At 37.9% G+C, this 24,667-nt stretch overlaps 1 protein-coding gene across 4 annotated transcripts in view; it reads right to left on the bottom strand.

Moving 5' to 3' along the window:
• The window catches only part of CPQ (carboxypeptidase Q), a 150,078-nt gene that overhangs the window by 21,844 nt on the left and 103,567 nt on the right, over positions 1–24,667 (bottom strand). For 2 of the 4 annotated variants that reach the window (XM_027717599.2, XM_039382456.1), the window contains exons 6-7: positions 20,640–20,731; positions 10,301–10,502 (exon numbers count right to left, since the gene is read on the bottom strand). In XM_027717599.2, the coding sequence (XP_027573400.1) occupies positions 10,301–10,502; positions 20,640–20,731 (294 nt within the window). Of the gene's footprint in view, positions 1–4,504; positions 4,564–10,300; positions 10,503–20,639; positions 20,732–24,667 lie in introns of those variants that run through there. The other 2 variants (XM_027717600.2, XM_039382460.1) reach the window with 2 other exon arrangements.

Here is a 24,667-nt window from a genome sequence, read left to right on the forward strand (position 1 = left end):
GAGTAGGGCAGCAGCTCTGCAGAACAGGAGCTGCAGGCCCTGCTGCGCAAGAGGCACCACTGAGACCTTCTGGCAATGAGGTATGGGCCTCTTTGGCAATAAGGCAGCCAACACATCCAAGGCAACATGCTTTTTATATATTACATCTTTTGTGACTCCAGTACAAGAAAGGTATGAACAAACTGGCCAGAGGAGACTCACATAATCACCCTGGCTGGATGATCAATTGTTCTCATCATTCTTTATCATTTCAATATAGCAATTACGTCAGCTGTGTTTTGCTGTAATTTTAAACTTGATTCCAAATCATCAATGAAAATTCTAAATAGTTGAGGATACACTAAGCCCTGGAGAAACCTATTAGAGGCATTCATCATATGACTTCATACAGGAAACTACTTGGAGAGGTGCAAGCCAGATCTTAATACATTTAACTTCTGTCCCTCCCATCAAGAGCAGTTTCCACATGGTCATCCTGGAATGCTATTGAATGATTTACGTTTTTAATACTGATGCCATTACAGTTTGTTTCCCAGGAATGAAATTCATGAATCCACAGATATTTTTGTTGTTGTTCCTAACAGCCATTCTGGATCATTACACATTTGGTGAGAAATCTCCCAACATTTCCACACTATAAATGTGTTTTATTTTTCATACAGTCAAATTTCAAAAAGGTAAAAAAAAAAACAACTGGAGAGAATCATGTTTAACTTTCTCACTTTTTCCAGTGGCAAGCACTTTCCATCTCCAAATTCCTTACAGAACTCTAATTAACTCTTTTTTTATTATTTTTTTTCTTTCTGTTTACTTCATTATTTGCATAAGCTTTAGTGAAGTCAGGGACAGTTCTAGGAATAAGGCTTAACTAATTGTACTTCCAAAAAGCATATTTAACATGTTAACACAGAGCTATGTGTGTTAATGTAGGACACTTTTTGTTCAGAATCAACAAACAGCAAATACTTTCATATGAAAAAGAATATTCCCACCCACAGAAACAAAATTTAGCTTTCCTAGGCAGCAAACAATAGAGAATTACCATGTCTCTCTGAGGCGCAGTCAGAATAAAAACAACCACACCCCAAATCTAAGAGACTGTCAGATATTTTCAGTGTTTCTTTTCTGAGACAGAGCATATTCTACCACTAAAAAGATGAGTGGCAGAAGCAAATTTATTGATAATTTTTCAGATGTTTAGGAATTGCATATGCTTACAGGAAGAACCTATTTAATAACAAGAGTCATTTACACCAGTCCACCTCATGTAACTTTTTGAAGACTAAGCATCTAAAAGGAAGCGAGAAATTCAATCTTACAGATAGTGACAGAAAGAAGAGTACAATAACTTTAAGAGTAAAATAACTTTAAGAGAAAGAAGTTCACTAGCTAACAAGTGCAAGAATCATTAGAATTTATGATGTTATTTGAAACACCTTAATTTAAGTTTTCATTACTAGATTAATGAGCTTATTTAGCATTAGTACTGGGTTGAATGCAGTGGAAGACTTTTACTTCTTTTAGGATTCTAAAAGGCAATGAGAAAGTCAGTGTTTCAAACCAATTTATTGTAATAATCATATAAGATTATTTTAAAGCTGTCCTGTCTAAGTTTATTGAAAGACAGATTTTAAGAGCTATGTAATATCAGCTACTTAACCCTTGTGCTGTAATTTTTCACTTGTGACTACCAAGAAAACTTTGCCAACTAAACTGCACCACAAATACTTAAGAAAAGATAATACCTGTAAATAAAATAAAAAATTCAGCAATGTGTTTGTTTAGAAGTTCAGCAACGTATGACAGAGTTTTACAAAATATTTTTTGTTTCACAGTTCAAATTTCCTCTGGGATCGGCAAGTTAATGATAGCTTTATTTTTGTATCTAATTAGGATTATCTAAATGTTGTACAAATCAAAGACAAAAGCTTTTGATATTCAAAAAACTAGTCTGTTTGAAATGGGTGAGCCTTAAAAGGGAGAAGGAGCATTTCATTATAGAAAATGCTTGTAATATTTACTGGCAGATTAACAGATATTTTAAGGCCAGAAAAACCCATTACCATCACACCTTCGGAATAACATATGGCAAGGAACCTCACCTTGTCTTTACTGCATCAAGCCCACTCCTCCTGCTTGAATTATCCTTTACTTTTTGAAGGACACCCTAGTCTTGTTTTATACACTCAAAATAACAGAGAATTCACCAAGCCTGCAAAGTGCTTCTATAGCTCATTAACCCTACCGGAAGAAGGTGTTTGCTTTTGTCCACTTTGATTTTGTTTAGACTTAAATAGATTGAATTGCTAATGAGAAATATATTACAAAAGCCCTCTTAAAAGTGCCAGGAAAATTTGCACTCAGGCACTGTGCCTAATTGCTCAACTCCATCCCTCTCTCCAACACCACCATCCCAGATGACTATTTGCATGGTCTGTGTCTAGTCTACATGAAACAGAAAAACCTTGTAAAACTGATGCTTCTTGTTAATTATTAGAAGTAGCCCAATACTCCAGTGTGCCAATACAAGAGTAGCCAAAGCAGAACAAAGGTGGAAAGAAATGTTAAAGTGTGGTCAAATTTGTCTGGTAGTCAAATAGCACAACTTATATGAAAATATACCATAAGTTACAGACTATTCTTTTCATTAAATGATCAGTCTCAAAGACTTTATTAACTTTATTAAAAGCAGAGAAGGTCATATGAAAGGCTAATATAACTGAGATACTATGTTAAACTATGAGCCTTTTAAAGTATCCACCTTCATAAAAAGTTGCAGCATATTAAATTTATTTAATTACTCTAGAGTAATTACTAATTTCAAAAGCCCATTTTAATGGAACAATGATAAATTAGAGAATGAATGAATTATTTTACAGATTAATACACACAGTTCTGTCTGTAATCAGGATTTTAAATGAGTCTAATAGCCTGAGCACTTACAGCAGGTTCTTTAAGTGCCAAGCAATTACAGTTGTTCTCTTAGCATACTGGTTTAATTTAATACCGCCCAAGTTGCAGAACATTTTGCTTTTACAGTGGAATACACTTATCCACCATATTTCCTTTATGAAAGATAAAAGAAGATATTTAAAAGGAAAGGAATGCCCTGGGAAAAGCAATACAATATTGCTAATTATCAGACAACAATGTTGGTATATCTCAGACTTACTGAGATCAAGACTCAGGCAAGACATGAGCGTACACCATAAGACCCTTACCCCTCATTTCCACAAACAAAGAAATCAGTCCAATAGTGGTTGGTGTTGGCACTGTGTTTCAACACATGTCCAGTGCAGTGGGAACTCAGCAAGTACAGAAACGTAGCACCTGTGGAGTACCTAAAATTACCTAAGTACTTATAATACTATCCATAAAGCTTAGTTCTCTGAGTAGTGTTCAGGAGTTTTGTCTAACTTTTTGCTTCATCAGTGAGCAGGAGACATTTGCCTTGCATTTGTCAAATAACTGGAACTCTATGTGTGATTCCCTATGCTAAACATCTCAAATCACAAGTGACGCAAATGCTATGTATTGAAGTGAAGAAATTAATTTTAATGTTTACTTTTAGGGAAACTTTTTTCTCTTTCCCTCATCTTGTAGGAAAGTCTTTGTCAAGTGCAACATCCCTGACCCCTGCACATTCAAATTAATGGCCTTTCAGCATTGGCTTATGAAGCCCTAGACTATGTGAGGCTGATTTTTCTTCTTTTTCTTTACAGTTTTTATTCTTTTGGAAGTAAAAAGAAGCTTAGAAACTGGATCCAAGGAGCCTGCCCAAGACTGTGGACAGTACTGAGAGGCAGTATTTCAAGCATTACTGTGGAGTATCACTTCCTAACAGTGACATGGCCAAGAGTGAACAGAGGTTACTCACAATTTGGGAAAGAGAGTTTACTCAATTCTTCATGTCCAACTGGCAACCTCAAGTCAGGGAGTTTTCCCATTACACTGCTTTCTCAGACACGTCCCTGGCTGACACCAAACAGAGGAGTAGGCGTGGCTCAAGCGTGCTGGCAGCCTTACACTTGAGTCTGATGCTGCAAGGGATGATGGGGGTGAGGGTAAGAGAGGGAAGTATGCTCCAGAAAAGGGGTAGAACTGAAGGATTTAACCTCTTACATAATAAGAAAGGAAATAATCCCTGTCAAAGTCTAGTGTCTCAGGCCAAAATACAGCATATTTTAGATGAAGGTTATAAAGAAGCACTATCAAAATGAGAGAAATTACATATTACAGTATTTGTTTGCCACATCTAAATGACTAATAGATTAGGTTAGCAATGAATTTTTCATTTCTGAAGAAACATTAAAGTTAGATTAACTACTTGTGTATTAGTTTCTGGAAGAATAATTCTTCCTTTTATGCAATGTAACAAAAAAAGCAAGACACTTTCACTGTGGAGACAGAGAGACATGAACAACCATCAAGGTTCAGACTGACATGGTAAAAAGGAGTTTCACCTTTAGGTCACTGGTTGATTTTTAAAAGAGGAATTGAAACACACCTTTGGGGAGTTGCTTGATGTCCTGGGTCAGCTCGATCTCAAATACAGCTCAGTTCCTAACAAACAAGTGTTCCCATCATAACTACCACAGCCATTGTGTCACAACAGCCATTCTTTTGCAAAAATAAGAAAGCATCCCATTTTCATCTTCCCAAACCCATTTAAAGCTGAACTACTGTTCACTGGAATCACTTCATTTCGCCTTCTCAGATTCTTAAGGTTTTCAGGGAAGGCTGACCCAGACCCACGGCTGCTACCTTAGGAACTGGTCTAAATCACATTCGAAGCATCTCGATAATCATCAAGTATCTGTGATCATCAGATACCTTGCTTTTTCTACAAAAATACCCAAGCACTGGTTTAGCAGGGCTTGCTTAGTGGGTTTTTAACCCTTTCAAACACTGAAGAAGCCTGTTGTGAAAAGGTATGCTAAGAAACCAAATAAATAAACCCAACAAACCCATCTTCCCACCAGTATTTGCAAATTCTAGCCAAATTTGATTAGGACTTAGTGTTACAAAAGAACAGCTTTATTTATGTGTTACAGTTTGGATATATCCCTAACTAAAAACAAATACATAATTGAACGCTTAAAAAGAAAGATGAGAAAAATAATTGCATAATTATTAAAGGAGCAGTCTTAGAACCAATGGTCACCTCAAACTGTAAAACCACAGCATGAAATACCACAAACCCCTAATTTAATTTAATTTATGCTTCATGGAAAGGCAAAACAAATGTTATACAAATATTTTCAGTAGCTGAAAACTGGCTATCAGTACAAAAACACAGCTACAGACACTCCTCATTGCTGGGCTGAACTGTTCTCAAAACAATCCAACGTAAAGGCCACTGATGGAAATATTTCTGATATTCTTCAGTCATAAAGCACCAGAGTGCTGTGTTTGGTTCAGATCACCTTGCTTGTGCTTTAGAGGTATTAATTAAGCTTCAGTCTATGGTTTGCTAAGCACTCTGAGCTCTCCTGGCCTCTCTCATCCTAAAATCTCAGAATAATCACCCCTGTTTAGTTGCACATATGTTTAAGTAACATTACAAATAACATTTCATTGCATACCCATTAAAAGCAAACACACAGGAAATAGCAGAGATTAAGGAGACACAATCTCTTCAGCTGTCTCAGGAGCAGCTATGAAATCTCTGAAAACCACACATAATGTTGCCCTCTGTGGATCTTTCAGACCAAAAGGAGCAGGAGGAGCAGAATATTAATAACATAAAAAGACGATTCAAGAATTTATTTAGCAATGAAAACGTGAAAAATTCTAGAGAAATTATGTCAGAAACCATTCTTACTTTTCAAGAAGTACACCATATTTTCTCTCACTGTTGCAGAAGCAAAGCCACCAAGTGTATTTTCAAGAAAATATTTAAATAAAATTGATGAAGTGTCAACAGTTGACTGCTTGTTTAAATTGGATAAAATTATAAAAGCTGTTCAATTTGTTTCAATGTTATTATATACAATAAGGGCTTATTCAAGCAGGGAGAATACTGCAGACAAGGCGTGAAGATTACATGATGTCTTAGACGTCTCCCCGGTACAGTACAAAACACAACCTAAATCATCCAAAATTCTTTTACTGAAGCTAATTTCTTCTCACTGGGGCTTGATGGGGAAAAAAAGAATCAGTGTTCCTTTATGCTGCAAGAACATTGCTATTTGCTTAACAGGAAGTTAAATGAACCAAAGCTTCAGCAAAAAAACCCCACTATCAATTAATGTGACAAATTTTTAATAGGAAAGCAAATCAGATTTATTTAAAAACTGAGGTCTTGGTTCTGGTGTATTCAAATTTTCCCAAGGCTGAGCTTGTAGTTTATTTTTCATAGTTTATGCTTTCTGAGGAGTACAGATGTCTGTGGGAGACAGCTTCCATTCCTGCACTGCTCCTGATGAGTGTGCTTTACACATGTAGCCCAATGACTAATCAAGAGGACCATGGCAAGCTGTAGCTGTTTATGCTCCAGGTGCACCATAGCTGATGAGATATGGCATACAAGGGCCCAATATACACTGCCATCACAAGCACCACTCACATTATCAATTGAAAACAAGGCATTTGAATGTTAAATTTTTCTCTCTTCTATTATCAGTTACACTCAGATGGGAAGAAAAATGAAAGTACCTGAGGACCATCTGTAATGCTCCCAACACCTTACCTAGAAAATAATTCTGATACCCTTGCATTTTCTAAACATAGGCTGAGTGGTGAGTTCTTATCAGAGTATCACAGAATCACAGAAATATGCTGAGTTGCAAGAATCATCGAGTCCAACCCTTAGCCCTGCACAGGACCATCCTCAAGAGTCACACCATGTGCCTGAGAGTATCATCCAAACGCTTCTTGAACTCTCTCAGGCTTGATGCTGTGACCACTTCCCTGGGGAGCCTGTTCCAGTGCCCAAATACCTTCTGGGTGGAAAACCTTTTTCTAATATCCAACCTAAACCTCCCCTGACACAACTTCAGGCCATTCCCTTGGGTTCTGTCACTGGTCACCACAGAGAAGAGATCAGTCCTTGCCCCTCTTCTTCCCCTCCCAAGGAAGTTGTAACTGCAATGAGGTCTCTCCTCAGTCTCCTCTTCTTCAGGCTGAACAGACCAAGTGACCTCAGTTGCTCCTCATACGGCTTCCTCTCAAGGCCCTTCACCATCTTTGTTGCTCTCCTTTGGACACTCTAATGGCTTAATATCTTTCTTATATTGCAGTGCCCAAAACTGCACACAATATGCAAGGTGAGGCTGCACCAGTGCAGAGCAGAGTGGGACAATCCCCTCCCTTGACGAGCTGGCAATGCTTTGCCTGATGCCCCCCAGGACATGGTTGGCCCTCCTGGTTGCCAGGGCACTGCTGACTCATATTCAGCTTGCCATTGACCCTTTACAGTGCTGTCTTCCAGCATCTCATTCCCCAGTCTGTCTGTGCATCCAGGGTTGCCCCATCCCAGGTGCAGAATCTGGCACTTTCCCTTCTTGAACTTCATATGGTTGGTGATTGCCCAGTCCTCTAACTGCAGGGTCTCTTGAGGGAGTTAACAGCTCCTCCCAGTTTTGTGTCATCTGCAAACTTGCTTAGTATCCCTTTCAGTCTTGTGTCCAAGTAATTTATGAAGATGTTGAAGAACACAGGGCCCAAGATGGAGCCCTGTGGAACCCTCCTAGCAACAGGTCATCAGCCTGATGTTCCCCCATTCACTATTACCCTCTGTGCTTGACCTGTGAGATGACTGCTCACCCACTACATGATGTGTTTATCTACCTGTGCTGGGCATTTTGTCCAGAAGGATCCTGTGAGAGACAGTATCGAAAGCTTTACTGAAATCCAAAAGATTACATCAACTGGCTTCCCTTGATCTACCAGGTGGGTTAACTTGTCATAAAAGGAAATGAGGTTTGATAAGCAGGACTTTCCTCTCATGAAGCCATGCTGGCTGTGACCAAGAACAGCATTGTCTTTCAGGTGTTTTTCAATACTTCCCTGAATAATCTTCTCCATAACTTTATCAGGCACTGAAGTGAGACTGATGGGTCTGTAGTTTCCAGGGTCCTCCTTCTTGCCCTTCTTGAAAATTGGGACAACGTTCGCCAGATTCCAGTCAGTTGGTAGCTCTCTGGATTCCCAAAACTGCTCAAAAATCATTGAGAGAGGTTTTGTGATGACATCAGCCAGCTCTTTGAGGATTCTGGGATGAATCCCATCAGGCCCCAGATCCAGCTGGAGCAGCAGGTCCCACACAGTTTCAAGGTCAACTGGGAGTTCATCATTCTCACAGTCATGGTCCTCCAGCTGAGGGCACTGAGACCTCCTTGGTCCATCATCCGTTTTGAAGATAGAGGCAAAGAAAGTGTTAAACACCTCTGCCTTGTCTCTGTCCCTGTTTGTGAGGTGACCATCTTCATTCTGTAATGGGCTGATGATATTTCTATACTTCTTGTTGCCATTAATATATTTGAAAAAGCTCTTTTTATTGTCTCCCATATTTCTGGCATCTTCAACTCCAGCTGAGTTTTAGCTGCATGTATTTTCTCCATACAGTGGCAAGTAGCATCTCTGAATTCTTCCCATGTCACTTGACCTTGCTTCCACTGGACATACACCTTCCTTTTTTGCCTTATTTCCAAGAGAAGATCCCTGCTCAGCCAAGCTGGCCTTCTGCCTTGCTGGCCTTCTGCCTTGCCTGCTTGACTTACGACATTTGGGCATTATCTGCCCCTGTGCCCTTAGCAGGTGATGTTTTAAAAGTGACCTGCACTGATAGACCCCAGCACCTTCAAAAGCATTTTTCCAGGGGACCTTACTTACTAATTCCCTGAGCAACCTGAATTCTGCTCTCCTCATGTCCAGGGTTGAAGTGCCAACTTCTCCTGTCAACAGAGATTTCAAACACAATCACTTCATGGTTGCTGTGGCCAAGACAGCCACCAATCTCCACGTCACTCACAAAATTGTCTCTGTTGACAAGCAGCAAATCAAGGAGGGCATCTTTCTGAGTCAGCTCCCTTAGGACCCTTAGGTCTGAAATTCTGGACCAGCAAAGGCTTTTCTAGGGTGTGGAGGATAATGCATGGCTACAGCCTCTCAGCAGTGCTTAAGGTCTCTAAAAACAACTCAGCACACCATTGTCACAGCTGAATGACATTGCACTTAGCAGCTTCCACCTCGCCTAGAAAGCAGTGCACCAGCTGAAGATGAATCCCTAGCTGTTTAACAATATCCATTCATCCATACTTCTTGCCCAGCACAGATATTTTGGTTTGAAAATTAGGAATCCATATGTTTTTCAAGGCAGTCAACTTTATGGTATCACTGTACACCCTGAGTGAGAAGAAAAGGGTTCTGGTTGTAAATAAAAATAATATATTCTATGATTCACTGTTTCTTCCACAAGGTAGAAAACAAGGCAGTTAATAAAACATTAAGACATTCTAATCATATAGTAGCAAGTTGTAAAACTACCATGAGAAATGTGCCAGCTTACTTCAGTCATAAAACACAGGAGAAAAAGAACCTTAAAATTTTAAAACTGACCATAATTTTTTTAATATCATGGTTATGAAACCTTTCTACCATTATTCAAATGTAAATTCACTAAGGTTTCACCCAGGCTGGCCTCCAGTTGGAATTCTTGTGTTTTGAAAGCCTCTGTGCTAGTGTGGGGTCTCATGCACGGGGGTGCTGCCAGTGGTGGATCTCTCTCACAGCTTACAAGGTTCTTTGCCAAAAGGCTGCTCCTCACTCGGGTCAGATAAATAAACCTCTTTGGGTCCTCCAAATAAACCCCTAAACCACTTCAAACTTTTATGAATTTTATCCCTTTATCAGACCTTAATAACCCATAACCTTTTAAATGTCATGTCTCAAAAACTTTGTTTCTCCAGCATATAAAACAGAGAGAAAAAGCCCCATATTTCAGAGTGAAAATAATAATAATAATTAAAAAAATATTTCTTCTGCATTGGAGAATTCCCCTCTGCCTTGGTTTACTATTTATAAACCACCAGTCTGGGATTAATTATTATAAATCCTTAAAGCCGAAAAGAAGATTTTAGGCATTTTATTCTACGTATAATTTAAACCATTATTAAACTGCAGTTCAAATGCACACTATGTCCTACTTCTGTTGGTCACCTTTTAACATTTATGCATTTTACTTACAGAAGATTGTACTCCCTGGAGAAAGCATTTCTTACTATTTTTAAAACACCAGACCACCCATCTGACATGGCACTGCTTGGGGGGAGCAGTGTCACCTGTAAACCACACTCACCGGGCACCCCGTCTCTCATCCAGTAATCGATGTCTGTTCCATCTGCATTGTCGTAAACATCTGTAGCATTGATGGGCAGCAGCAGAGTCATGATCTCTTTCACGATTTCCCGAGCTTTAGCACTGCCAGTAAAACCCAGTCCAGATGGCTTGAAGGTGCCCTCATCAGACTCCATGACGATATCAAAGTTGGAGATATTTTCCTAAACATGTAAGGAAAGAAGATATTGTGCTGTGGTTGCTATTTTAGCTGGCATGATATACCTGATTCTAGGTGTCAATGTGAGCACACTACAACAAATTTGTTTAAGAAGCAGAGAAATTCTTCCTGTGACCACGTGTATATAAGCATAAATTAAAGGACCTAATCTTTCTGTATGAAAATGCTGAAATAGTTCAAGTTCTGTTCTGAGGCATCAATATTCTGTAGTAGCCACAACATGTCTGGTCTGCTGTCCCCAGATACTTCCTTTAAGAATTCTGAAGTGTCACCTAGAAAATAAGCCATCACTACCATATTGCAGGTTTCACCTGCAGCTCTCCCTTTCTTCGCAGACCTGAAACTCAGAAATTCTGTTGCAGTGTGGAGAGTATGCAGTCCCGTGGCTTTAAAATTAGACTGCTTAGACTGTGAAGGACATCCTATTTAAAAAGCCAGCTGCTGTCTGTTCAGAAACACATTATTTTCAATATACCATGTAGTCAACTCTGACATCAGTTGGAGGACTGAAATGCCAAGGTTCTTCCTGACCTGAAGAAATAATATCTATTTTAAGGAAAGTTTGTGCTTCCAAGGCAAATCATCACAGGAAACATGAAATGTAAGATTTTGGGTACAATCAGCACAGTAACATTTGCGTCTAGTGTGCACTTGTTCTTTCTATCTAAAAGAACAAAAATTAACATACAGAGCAATTAATTTTCTTCCCACATTTGCTCAGACTGCTCAGTTACAAAGGTTTAATTGGAGTAAAATATGTAGGGATTTTTTGTGGAGGAAGATCTCACTCCTTTGGAGAAGCACAAAACTTTTTTTCAAAATAAAATATTTTATGGTCATGTCAGGCATAAAAAAGCTATACTTCAGACCATCTTCAATGTGACTAAGAGAACTTACTGCAGGTGTTACTCCTATGCCTAGATCTCATTCCACAGTTTTATGGTTGCCATGGGTTGTTACAAAAAAATCCTTACAAGAGATGCATAATAGCAGCAAGTAACAGATCCATTTCATTAACAGCTTACATAAGCCTACAATTCAGCAAAGAATTCTTTCACATTTTTCTGGATATAAACCCAAATATAAACTACAGGTGGCTGTGAATGATTCACATAAGTTTTAAGAAGTCCTTTATAGAATTTGCCAAGAATCGTGTTTTACACTTTCCCAAAACTCTTCTCTTTTGAGTGAAATAAGTTCTAACATAGCAGAGGTATTTACTTTTACATGAGAAATATATTCAGCAATTAAAAAAATTAATATAAAATATTTGTATGATGAAGTAACTGTAAATGTTATAATACCTTAAACTCATTCAGCTACTAGAAATCAAAGTGGAAATAACCAATCTTGTCACCAAATTGGCAATCATCATTTTTATACAGTGAAAAAAAATCTTCAGTTTGAAAAATATTAAATGTAAATAATTAGGCTACATGTGGTGTCTGGGTCTACCACCAAATGATGTATTAATAGGTCATGAGCCTCAATGTGAATCGTGATTCACAGATCCTCTGAACATAGTGGGAGAGAAGCAGGCCAAGAAAAGTATACTGCATGCTAAAAGGGACTGATGATGCTCCAGTGTTACAGATACAACAGAAAGAATGCTTCAAAATATAAATCTTCTTTATATCACATGCCCAAGGAGCAAGACTTAGGGAAGACAATACATATTTCAGTGTGCTGCTGAATTGCCAGTGAAAGCTAATGTAAGTATAGTAAGCACTGCATAGATACCATGTTATGGTACTCAGCCTCTTTGGTTGAGTCTCCAAAGTTGCACTTCTGCCCATTTTTAGAGAAGGTGAAATGAGGAGGAGCAGTAAGACAAGGGTAAGGAAGTATTTCGGGCAGTGAAGTGAGGAGAAGAGTGAGCTTGGGAACAGTGTGGATATCTAGAAGAAATCTCACCTATCACTCGAAAGAACAGAATCCCTAAGTTCAAAAACTTCATAAACTGCTAGTATCACAGCAGTCTTCCGCTGTGTTTTCTCACATAAATTTTTGCATGTGTTTTTAATATAAAACTGAGTAAACAAACCACCCACAATACATTACATCATATTGTTGTTCTGTAAGAAAGCTGTTCAGTTCTGAGAATGTGCTGGAGAGGCACGAAAACAGGATACCCTAGGGAGAGAAACTGACTTCACTGGGGAACAGAAAAGTAATGGGTCACAACTACTTGAAGTACCATATATCCTTGAGAAAGCTTTTTCCCTATTTAGTCCACTAGAAGATAGGATTACTTATAAAACTATTCACCATCAAGTTTGAAAGTTGCAGTCTTAAAAAAAGATTGGTTTTACTACACCCATTTTTGTACAGCTATATTGGCATTCGTAGTTACACAGAAAGAAATACATACTGGAAAACATGCTACAGTGAAGATGCTTTGTCATCATTTGACATGTACAGTGCAGGAATAACAGCCACGAGCAAAGTGAGGCAAGCCCGTACATTGCCCCCTTGACTAATTCAAGGGAACAGCACTACAAAACAGAAAGATTTCAAAAAAACAAGTGTAGGTTCAGCTGTTTCCTTCAGTTGTGCTCATAGTGAATGTACCAGTTAAATAAGTATTTTAAACTTAGTATGTAATTTTTTTCAGAAAGTAATTTCATTTGCTACATTTCGATATTGTGCCACTTCTCTTGGTATGTACCAGAAAATTAAAACTTGTTTGTGTGACCTGCTGTCATCATCAAAACAGACTTTTATCCTTTATCTTCCTATGACGTGGTCACAGAAGAGGTCACCTCTCTTTATCTTATCATGCTTAGGTCTTCAAATGAATTTTTAAACGAAACGTAACAATAAATACTACATGGGTAAACTTGCTTTCTATAGCTTATGATTTTCATTGAACACACAATCAGGCATGATCTTGCCAATACTTCTATTTTTAATTTTTAATTTCTTTTATTTCTGTTTTCTCTATAAACAACCTATTTTTATCTCTGTTAAGAAAACTAAAAATATAAGTATTTTTTATCTCTAAGGCAAAAACTTGGTAACATGAAATCACAGAATCACGGAATGGATAGGGTTGGAAGGGACCATAGTGGGTCATCTGGTCCAATCTCCCTCCTCAAGAAGACCACCCTTGAGCACATTGCACAGGATTGCATCCATGGTTCCTGAATATCTTCATTGAGGAAGAATCCACAACCTCTCTGGACAGTCTGTTCCAGTGCATCCACACAGTAAAGAAGTTCTTCCTCATGTTCAGGTGGAACTCCCTGTGCACCAGTTTCTGCCTGTTGCCTCTTGTCCTATTGCTCAGCACCACCGAGAAGAGCCTGGCTCCATCCTCTTGATACCTTCCCTTCACATACTTATAGACATTAATGAGGTCTCCTCTCAGTTGTCTCTTCTCAAGCTTGAAAAAGCCCAACTCTCTCATTCTTACCAGATGTTAAACTAGACTCCAACATCTCATGACTAATCTACCAACTCATTGATGGCAATCCCTCTTACCCAGCTAAAGCAGCGACATACCTGGAAGTACAATGGAGGGAACAGTTACGCTAAAAGCCTTCAGTAATTTGGGACTATTTAAAATAGAGTATTACTTGTCCAACAGTTCATTTACTGGTTTTGTTTTTCATTCCACTGAGAAAAATGATCACTTTACAAGGAAAACACAACAACAAAGCACGGTCCTTGAAAAATGGTTCATTTGTTCCAGTGATAAGGGACATCAGTTAATCCGACACTGTCTTTTCAGATTTCTGTTATTGATTTACACTTAATTTTAGGAAACAACAACACTTGTATTCCCGTATTTGTTTCAGAGCAGTTGGGAAACAAGCACAGCATGGCAACAATTGTGTTGCAGAACTCACAGCAAAATGATGGTCATCCCACTTGTAGTACTAAAAGCGGGTTTAAATCAGCACCCAGCTTTGTTAGACTGGCAAATAAGACTACAGGAAAGACAAAAAAATCCACTGGAAACACCTAAGTGCATGTGACAGCTGGAAAAGAAAAAAAAATAAAATATCCTCTAAGTATTTAATAATATATAAACATGATGTAGTGTAATTTTGAGTTGCTGTTTAGCATGAAGATTACTTAATGAAGCAAAAGAGCATAAATGGAAACTAGAGAAAAAACGCCACCACGGCAGCTGTTAGGAAGCAGAGATGCACCAGCATCAAGGCATAATAACCACCAGCCATAAGTGTGATCATACCATTTACACTCTTTTTGAATGAAGACAGGGAAAATCAGGCACACTGTGAGTTATAAATTTTTGTAAATGATCCCATTATATGGGAGAAAGCTGCTTTGGAGTTAAAGATTAGCACAATTTTTCCTAGATGACAAGGTATGAATAAGGCTCATATGTTTGTTACAAAATGAAATATTCTTCTGCCACATTTTATGGGAAAACAGTCTGTAAAGAAGTCCACAGAATTTATGGCTTGTTCTGTATGACAGTTACAAGTTCTGACCTCTGGCAGGTCAATGACAAAAATCCCAGTAACTTCAACAGCCCTGGAGCAATTTGGTCATGTACTTATTAGCATTTCACTCAGTAAAAACGTACTACTGGCATGTCTCGCCTTGTACAATACAACGACTGTTTCCTCTGTATTGACTTCCCAGCACTCACAGAGATGACCATTCAGTATTGTAAGTTCCCTGGGGTGATAGACAAGAAAAAGCAGACAGCTCTGAAGATAGCAGCTGGCTAAGTAAGGCATGCATGGATTACCTGAAGGCTTGTCTTGGAAGGTTTTTTTCTTTGACAAAGAGGCGTATCAAAGAAAAGTGTTCTCCCTGGAAAACGTTCCATAACTTAAGCCCTTTTACTGCTCAAATATAAGGGTATCAAAACAATGTCTATGACTCTGAATAACCATCCCACCACTGTCCTTTTCTGAAAGGCTTTAGGTTTTCACTTGAAAATAGGCAACATTGCCAAAATTAAAAATTGTGGTTTACATCTTTCAATCAAAGATGATGTTTACTCCTTCAGGAAACTAATGAGTACTTCTGCAACTTTCAATAGAAGATATATGAAAAGAAATTTGCAACACCTTATAAATTATCACGGCACACACATCATTAAAATATTTCCTGGTTTTATGCAGAATGCTTTTAGGTTCTCATCTCGGTAAGAGGTGAAATGTTGAAATGAAAATAAGCCAATGAGGACAGTTCACCATGGCGAGTCAACAAGAAGCAGTAATTTTCTGTCTTGTACAGCTGCAGGCAGTTTGGATTGAAGGAGATCAACTTTCTTACAACAGAACATCTCAATGGACCAAGGACCCATGTTTGGGTCAATCTGCCTGGAGTATGCACTCAAAGCAGCTATCCTCAGAACACATCTCCACCAGTTTCACATGGCAGCCCTGCTATTTACTGGAGGGAAAGAGAGGAAAGATGCAGAGACAAAAGTTCTTCTCACACTAGACATGTATGAAATTTGGAATGAAGACTAAGCATCCAGGAGACACACTGTCATGACTGATTTGGGGTCTTCTGTGCTTCAGGCAGTGTAAAGAATGAACCTGGTTTTGTGTTTTAGCAAAATCTGGTTTTCTCTGCAACTTTCACTAGGTAGCTGATTCCTAATTAGTAAGAATTATGAATTCCTTCTGACTTAAAACTGGTGTAAAATATAATTCTATAATCATGCCACCTTTACTGTGGTGCTACTGGCTGTTAATTGAGATTCTGCAGAATACAGTGTAATTATTTTCTTATCGCAGTTTTGCAACTGAACATTTCACTCTTTACGCATTTCTTTCACTTCGCAATGAAAGGGATCAACAGTGGTCTAAAAAACCAGCAGTAATTTTACATCATTTTTGATTACAGAAAATATTGCCTGAGGACAGTCAATAGGCAGTCAACATATTTTGCTGGGATAAAAGAATACTCATTAAAATCCTCTATGTGTTTGGTTCAAATCAGACACAAATTCCTGTCTCACGTTTCACTAGAGTACTTGGTACATCAGGAAACAACCAGAGTTTTCTGAAAACTCTGTTTTTTGAGCAGCCAGTATTTTCTGGGGAAGAATCATTTCACCTGAAAGTGACAAGACAGTTTTAGGATATTTGCTTCTTAGAGAAAGCAATTCATGAGCAAATCATAGTACAGAACCTGATGTGACCATCAACAAAGAGTACTTAAACTATTAACAAAGAAATACCAACATTTCAGAGAGTTCTGTTTTCATGCAGATGCAGTTTGAGCAAAATATAAAATCTTCTTGGTAATAAACACACAAAAACCAAACCATAGTAAATGCCGGTGATTGATATTTTTCATTAAGTTTGACTTTTACTAAAAAGTTAAAACAATGTATGTCATTTGCACCAGAAGTTTAGGCAAGTCCCGTAAAAATCATTCAGATAGGAATAAAAGCACACAGAAATATTTTAAGAATGCCTTCTGTAATACCGTTTGAATTAAATTCGTAACACATTAATGTCTCCAACGATCACAACAGAGTTACTAAAGTAAATTTGAATGTGACCTAGGATCTCTTAGTCTTCTAACTACAAAATGTATTTGCTTTCCGAGAAGATTGCTATTCCAAAATAAATATTTTCAGCCACTCATAGTCCCTTAATTCAGCTGAGTAAATAACTGTAACCTTGTTTCATGGTAGTTTCACTGAAACTACTCCAAAGCAATGAAAAGGGGGACAGACACTCCATTACATATACTTCTTTCTCCCTTCATGAAGGCAGCAAAAGAGTAAACATACAAACAACTTAAAAAGCCCTAGTGGAAGGCACTCACATATTGTTGTTAAATGTTGCAGGAGAATCTGTACTGAAGAGCTGCAACACGAAGCCATTTAAAATTACGTTCCTCCAGTTCTTCCATTCAACTCGTATAAGAAAGTAGCGTTGCAATGTTTCACATTTCTGAAGTTATTTACTATATTTACTGTATTGTAAGAGCCCTACTTAGCAACTGGGTCGCACAACACTAAGCATTGGAAAAAGACTACAAATACAGTGTCGAACTCCAAGATCTGGAGCCTGATTTGCACTTAGATCCTTTAATTTCATTACCCTTCATCAAGATAAGGAGCTTTAATGTTAAGGAAAAGCAACCCTTTTTCTAGTCTGGGATCAAATCTAATTATTCACTAACAGCTAAAAGCAGTGAGCACTTCAGCAGGTATCTCCTTCGTGAGCAAACGGGTTGGTAATTCCCCTGGGGGGTTTTTGCCCCATGGTCAAAACTGAACAGGTGCTCTGTGATGTACTAGTGGGTGGCAGGTACTCTTACACTAATGGAGGCACTGAAACTGCCAGAAGATACACAGTTTTCAACTCTTGGAAATGGCTTAGAAAAATCATACAAGGGAAACAATGGATGAGGACCATGAGATGCTCTCCAGAAAAATATTTGATAAAATGAAAGCATGGTTGCACGAGTAATGTACGTGTCTGAGGTTAATCTGACCGTGGATGGGCAAATATGCTTTTCCTAAGCATACATTCACTGGATGCTATCAGAAACAAGAGACAGCACTAGACTGCCTAGAGCACTAGAGCTTTTGATCAATCCAATATGGCAGCTCTTATATTCACACTAAGCTCTGAATAGCCAATATACCCTATCACTAGCTTTAATAATCAGAAATGATAATACTGGGATCTACAGAAATACTTGAGTGATATAAATGCTGCTATTATGCAGGGATGTGAGCTAATTATTGGCACCATACTAAAACTACTATGCTGCTACTACTATCTCAGTTACTTCTGCAGTAACTTATCCACTTTCTAGAAGTGGCAACCTACAATAACAGATGAGGAAGAAAGACCTGAATTAAACCGAAAGAAATAATAAATAAGCTACAAAAGCAGGAGTATCTGTACTTGTCCAGTACTATATTGTCTTCATTTCTTCTCCCTTGCCACATTTCCACTGATGTGAGGAGGTAATTTACAATCTCAAGGAAATCCATGTCTGCCTCTGCTGAATTACTGCATTCATATTTCTACTTGTTTGTAGCGAACTAAAGTCATAATAAATCCAGCTATGTAGATGAGCCATACAGGCTGTCTTTCATTTAACAAGAAATCTTTAAATACCACTCTTATTTAACTTGTACTCATTACCATCAGCAAGCACCGTGTGCGCCATACAATTCTAATTGCCAGAAATTTGAGCAAGTAAATCATTAAAAGGTTAAGTTATTTTTCATGCTAAACATAATGTACAATATTAATCTGCCTTATTTTGTTATTATGAGTAATGTAATGTCCTATAGTAGTATCAGTTTATAATTATGCCAGATCATATGGCACAGGGAAAACAAGAACAACAAACAACAGACAGATGTCATTTCTGCTTAAATCCTCCATTGTAAATAACAAACTCTTAAGTTAGACAGGGCTTTCTCTGCAGAGCACAACATTCAGAAAGAATCTCATCAGCAGAGTAAGAAATAAGATGCATCTTTGTCTCAAACTTTTTAAAAGCAAAGTAACAAAGTATCTTTCAAACAACACCCAGTCTGCTTTATATTTCCCTATTTGATCCTTAGGCCTACTTTATGGTATTATTTCTGAATAGAAATCTTTGAGACGACAGCGAAATGCAACCATTTTGGCAAAGATGAGACATGCATGAGACAATTTCATATGTTGCTGACACTACCACCATAGGGTGGATCTTATTGTCTAACACAGAAATCTACAGAGGTAAACCATCAAATATATTTCTGATGAGTGGTGTGCACTAGGCACGGTACATCCTTCCAGCTCCTCCAAAATGCAGTTCTGTATATAAGAAGCATCTCTTTCAAGTGCTACCTATTCCAGAACATTCTATTTTAGTTTAATCCTGCTGAACATCAGAGTACCAGTGGTAAATCCAGAGTCCTTAACACATACTAAACTGCAACCCGTCACGTCCCTGAAGCTCAGAAAGCAAGTTCTTTGGTACCGCTGCCAAATAAATGACAGAGCTAAGCTATCGCTATAATTTGGAGACATAAGGAGGAACAACATTATACATGGGTAGTTAAATACACATCTTAGTAATATTCAAATAGTTAGTGGGAAATAATTGATTTTTCATCAATTAGCCAGAAAACTGTAATCTCTGTAATGCTGTCTGACAACTCTACTGCAGATACAATTTAATCTAATTTTGTTCATCACAATGAATTGATTCAAAGTGAAATTTCTGTTTATTTGTTCTGATAGGTTGCTTAGCATTAAAAATATACTGTTAGGAATTGTTGTAAGTCTGCTTTCATGCTATTGTAGAAAAGGTAGCTTCCTAAACACATCTGCATTCATCTCCTCTCTGCCTTGGATGTATTAACCATTGCTGAGAGTTATAATACTAAACTAGGGAAGAGAATGCAAGATAACTACTTTAGACCAGTTACACAGGTACAGCCTAATTTTTCTGGGAAAAAGAAAAAAACACCACATATTCCAAAGACTTATCCCCAAAACAGTTTTGGCAACTGCTCTTTATGCCAGGATGCACTTTGAAACACCAGTTGTTGGCGGGAGAGACAGATGTGATAATACACAATATTTTTATTCTGATAACCATAGTCGTAGAATTTGTGTGTTCTTTGCATCATCAGAAATCAACCTTTGAAGATGTTCCAGATCCCAGAAAACTAGCAACTGGCGAAGTGTATTACAGATTACACACTACTAAGATAAGATAGCAAAGATTTTTCTTTATATTATTTTATGTTTTACATTGTAAAATGTTATGGGAAAATGCAATGAAGCAGAAATATATAAGGCAAACAAAACTTATTTATATTGCAAACATATGTGGACCATTCATCATTTGTTCTCAGAGAGTTAGCTATGTTTGAAAGCTATGGCAGATATCATCATGAAATATCTGTTCCAGAACAGTTCTGTGACAGAGTATCTTAGGTCAAGCAGAACACGTATATGTGTGGTCGCATCACTTACTGTTAAATGTAAAATGAAGTTTACATTTATGATTAAGGCCAGAAAATATACTTGCAGGCAGAACCAGAATCACTGGTTTTGGTAAGATATTAGCTGAACATTTTGACAACAATAATATGCAAGTCACAAGACTAGGGAGCAAAGTGCTGTCAAGAAAATGATGAAAAGATGTAATTTACCTTGTGCAACTGATAATATTGTTTGGCACCTATTCCTCCTTGCTCTTCTCCTGTCCACAGCACCAAGCGCAGAGTCCTTTTTGGGCGAAGTCCTAAAATACAGTTTTTAATAATGTTTTTAGCACTAAATATGTATATAATTAAGCATTGTTTGCATTGGTCTCCACTCTCCAATGGATGAAAAACCTGGGTTTCCACAAACTAAACGCAAGCTATTTCAGGTGTGGGGTTTGCTATCTAGAATACTGTTTTCTTGTTTAGAGAGAAAGACTGGGGAGTGGGAGAGAGGCCACATGAGGAAGGAGTGGGCAGCTGTGGTGCTGCTACCAGTTGCAGCAGCACAAGAGAAGTATATTTTGGGGACATGTTGCAAATGTCTGAAAACCATAACATAAAGTATCTACCTCGATAGATTTCTGAAACACGTGCTTCTGTCACTGTGGTGGTCTGCAGTAAGGAATGCACATCTGCTTTCAGCAGATCCAAATCAAATTTTCGTGAGAACTACCATTGCTTTGTCATGGTTAATTTATTAAAATTAATTGAGAATGAGCTGCTAGATTTTTATGGGAAATGTTCATCCATTTCAAGAACTGAGGAGTTCTGTAATATCATTTTGCATTTTATCAGAGAAATGAAAAGCAACAATCTGTATTTTGGAATCTGAAATACAGTTGGCTGCCAACTGTATGCATGACTTTCTGAAACAAGGTGAACATGAGGCCATTTTCTACTTTGCTACGGTAGCTCAGTAAAAAAGATAAGTTCTCAGATAAATTTTGAACCCTTTTCTGCCACTGCAGAACTGAACAGATAGAAGTTGTTGCCCTTTATTTATTTGATTGTTTCTATTCATAAAGTAATACATTTGAGACATCAAACTTGAGAGCATAGAAGAGCAAACAGATAAAGAAAAATGTGTTCTCTGTGCAGTGAAATGCTAATTATGTTAGAAAAAAAAAGACAAAACAGTGAGGAGATTATCACAAGTGATAAAGCATAAAGTACCACACACATCTTTGTGCCAAGGAGAAATAATATCAGTATCACCAGCAAAACTTAGTTCATTTCCTAACTGAAATGGTTGAAGATTGTCAATAGGCCTGACCTTCATTAATTTTTTTCTCTCAACACAGTGGATATGATCTGAAGATTTCTTTCTCAAAACTACATGCTAGCAATCCTCATAAGTGAAGGCAGAGTATAAAAGGAATAACCCAAATCTGAAGAAAACAACTTGGATTTTCCAATATTTCATAATGAAGGAAGTGCAAACAAGTGGTTTAAAGGTGTATTTTTCTAAATGTTAATCTGCTGACTGTAAACAGAAAGGTTGTCAAATCTCATTGCTTTAAAAATAACCTCCCAGTGGATTCCCTGCTCTCCTAAATCATGACAGTACAGGATTAGCCTCCTTCACTTTTCAAATCAGATGTCCAATGAGGTAAAATTTAAATAATAAAATAGCTATTGGTTTGAAGTCAGAAAGATTTAAGCCCAAAATAACCAGAAATGTGTTAGCAGTTTGGTTAGAAGAGATGGTTGTAAAAAAGAAAAAGTGCTGGGTATAAAGCATAGAGTGGCCAGTCCTGTGGTACGGTTCCTGTGGTACGGTTCCAGTGGCACTGCAGTTGAAGTGGAAAAAAGAGGTTTATGTGTCATATCACAAAATGCAAAGTGCTGAAGCCCAGTCTCAAGCCCACCACACCAAGGCTAGGAGAGCAGCTTTGGTAGGAAGTGCTTGAGACAGGAGCAGCAGCTCCTGCCTCCTCCCAGGCAAAAAACAAGATGCTTTAGTCTGACACTGCTGCCCTAAGGGGAACTTGGGTCAGTGATCAGGGTCTTCATGTTTGGCTCAGATGGGCTGTAACCCCAGCTGATTTCTCCTGCTTTCCAGGAGCTTGAGATCTCAGCTCACTTGTGGAGAAGAAGGTTGAGACTCTTATGGCCCTTTCCTAGCTCGTCATTGTATCTGTCCATTGAAGCTGGGGAAATAACGAAGTCCTACTGAGCTTTTGGTCTTTCAGTCCCGGAGGCGGTGTATCAGCTCTTCCTATCTCACAGATTCCCATCAGCAAATTCATTTGTGTGCTCTACTGAAATTAAATTGGTAACTTAAAAAAAATTAAATAAATATATATGTAAGCTATGGAGGCAGTTACTTTAAATAGAAGCAAAGTGTACAGAGGAAAATTTAATTTCCTCATTATCTTAATCTGAAAGTGATAAGTATTTATCTACCTGTTATTAAAAACAGAGCTATTGTGACCAAAGAGCAGCAAACAAATCTAATATTCACAAGTAAAACTGCCAAGAATATTCTCAATGCATGTTTTTATTTAAAAACAAAACAAAACAAAGTACTGTACTAAAGTTACAATTTTTTTTTACTATTAAGTTTAACTATTTTGGTTTGCTTCTTAAAAACTACAGCTCCCTAAGCAAGGTATCACCTCCACAAATCAGAAGTCTTGCAGATCACAGCTCAAATATATATGGAAAAGATACGATAAAATATCAATTGGACTAGAAAACTGTGTTCTACGATAGGTGTATAATGTAGAGGGGTACGTAGACAACTTTAAAATGAAGGAAAACTGTTTCACAAATAAAATAGTGCCTCTTTCTTTTTTATATGTATAAATGAATAATCATATTCAAAATAAAGAGGATATCAGAAGAAAAACCTACAGATGAATTTAAAATTCTTCAATGTTTTAGAAAAATGTATTAGGTTTTTTTTCCCCTCTCCTCGAAACTTAACCGGGAAATACAATCATAGTTTATTACAAAGGTACATTTTACTAATGATCCTCTACATTCTTATGGTTTATCTCAAGTATAAAAAATACTACAGAGTACTTGGGTTCCTAAGTTAAAGAATGAAATAAAAACATCGATACAGTTGATCTATGACTAAGGATACGCATGTAGTAAGCACAGCAGGACACTGGCTCCATTACAGTCCCTCTGTGCTGGAGTGGCTGCCACCCTTTCATTCTCCTTGGGTACCACAAACACTTCAGTCATACCAAGATGCAGCTCTTATTGAGTCTATTTTCTGTTTCTTTTAAATCATCACAGATTGTTCACATTTGTAGATACCACCATAAAGACTTGAATTTTATGTCCTACATGTCTTGGTCATGCTTGATAGAATTGAGACACTCCCACACACCAAAACTGAAATGTATTGTTTGGTACACATAGTGACAAATTATAATGACCTGTCACATGCAAAGTAAAAAAATAAACCCGCTTCACTCTCAAGGCAGCACATAAGTCAGGATGGAGAACTCGAATCGTCTTTTTTTAATCAAAATAGAGATCAGTACTGTAAACACTAGATTTCCTTCAGTAACTATTTTCCCACTTTATAAACATAAATCCTTACCAATGGAGAGGATTACAAAGATAAAGCATTTTCTAAGAAGACAATGTGTATATGACTAACAGACTTCTTCAATGTTGTTCTAAGACTGATCAGCTCACAAAAACGTAAAAAGCATTCCACCTTTGTGAAAACAGATTTTTATCCCTGCAAGTCAAGGCACTGGAATCATGCACAAACAAATCAAATAGTTCAGCTTATATAAGGCATATAAGGAAACTGCAAATGGGTGTGAGTAGATTAACAGGCGTCGTGGTTTAACCCCAGCCAGCAACAAAGCACCACACAGCCCACTCCTCCACCAGTGGGATGAGGGAGAGAATCAGAAGGATAAAAGATGGAAAACTCAAGGGTTGAGATAAAGATAGTTTAATAGGGAAAGCAAAAGCTGCAGACACAAGCAAAACAAAACAAGGAATTAGTTAATTCCCAAGCCCCTGCATAAATGGTTTATCAAAGCCTTGATCTGAGCATAAAGTAGAATGTGCTGCTTGAGGGAGGTGATTCTGCCCCTCTACTCTCCCCCCTGGTGAGACCCCACCCAGAGTACTGCATCCAGCTCTGGAGTCCAGAGAAGGGTACAAATATGACCAGATGGATGGAGTTCCTCTCCTACAAAGAAAGACTGAGAGAAGAG

This window comes from Pipra filicauda, unplaced genomic scaffold (genome assembly GCF_003945595.2).
Source record: "Pipra filicauda isolate LSUMZ 115617 unplaced genomic scaffold, ASM394559v2 scaffold110_size2237424_pilon, whole genome shotgun sequence".
NCBI lineage: Eukaryota > Metazoa > Chordata > Aves > Passeriformes > Pipridae > Pipra > Pipra filicauda.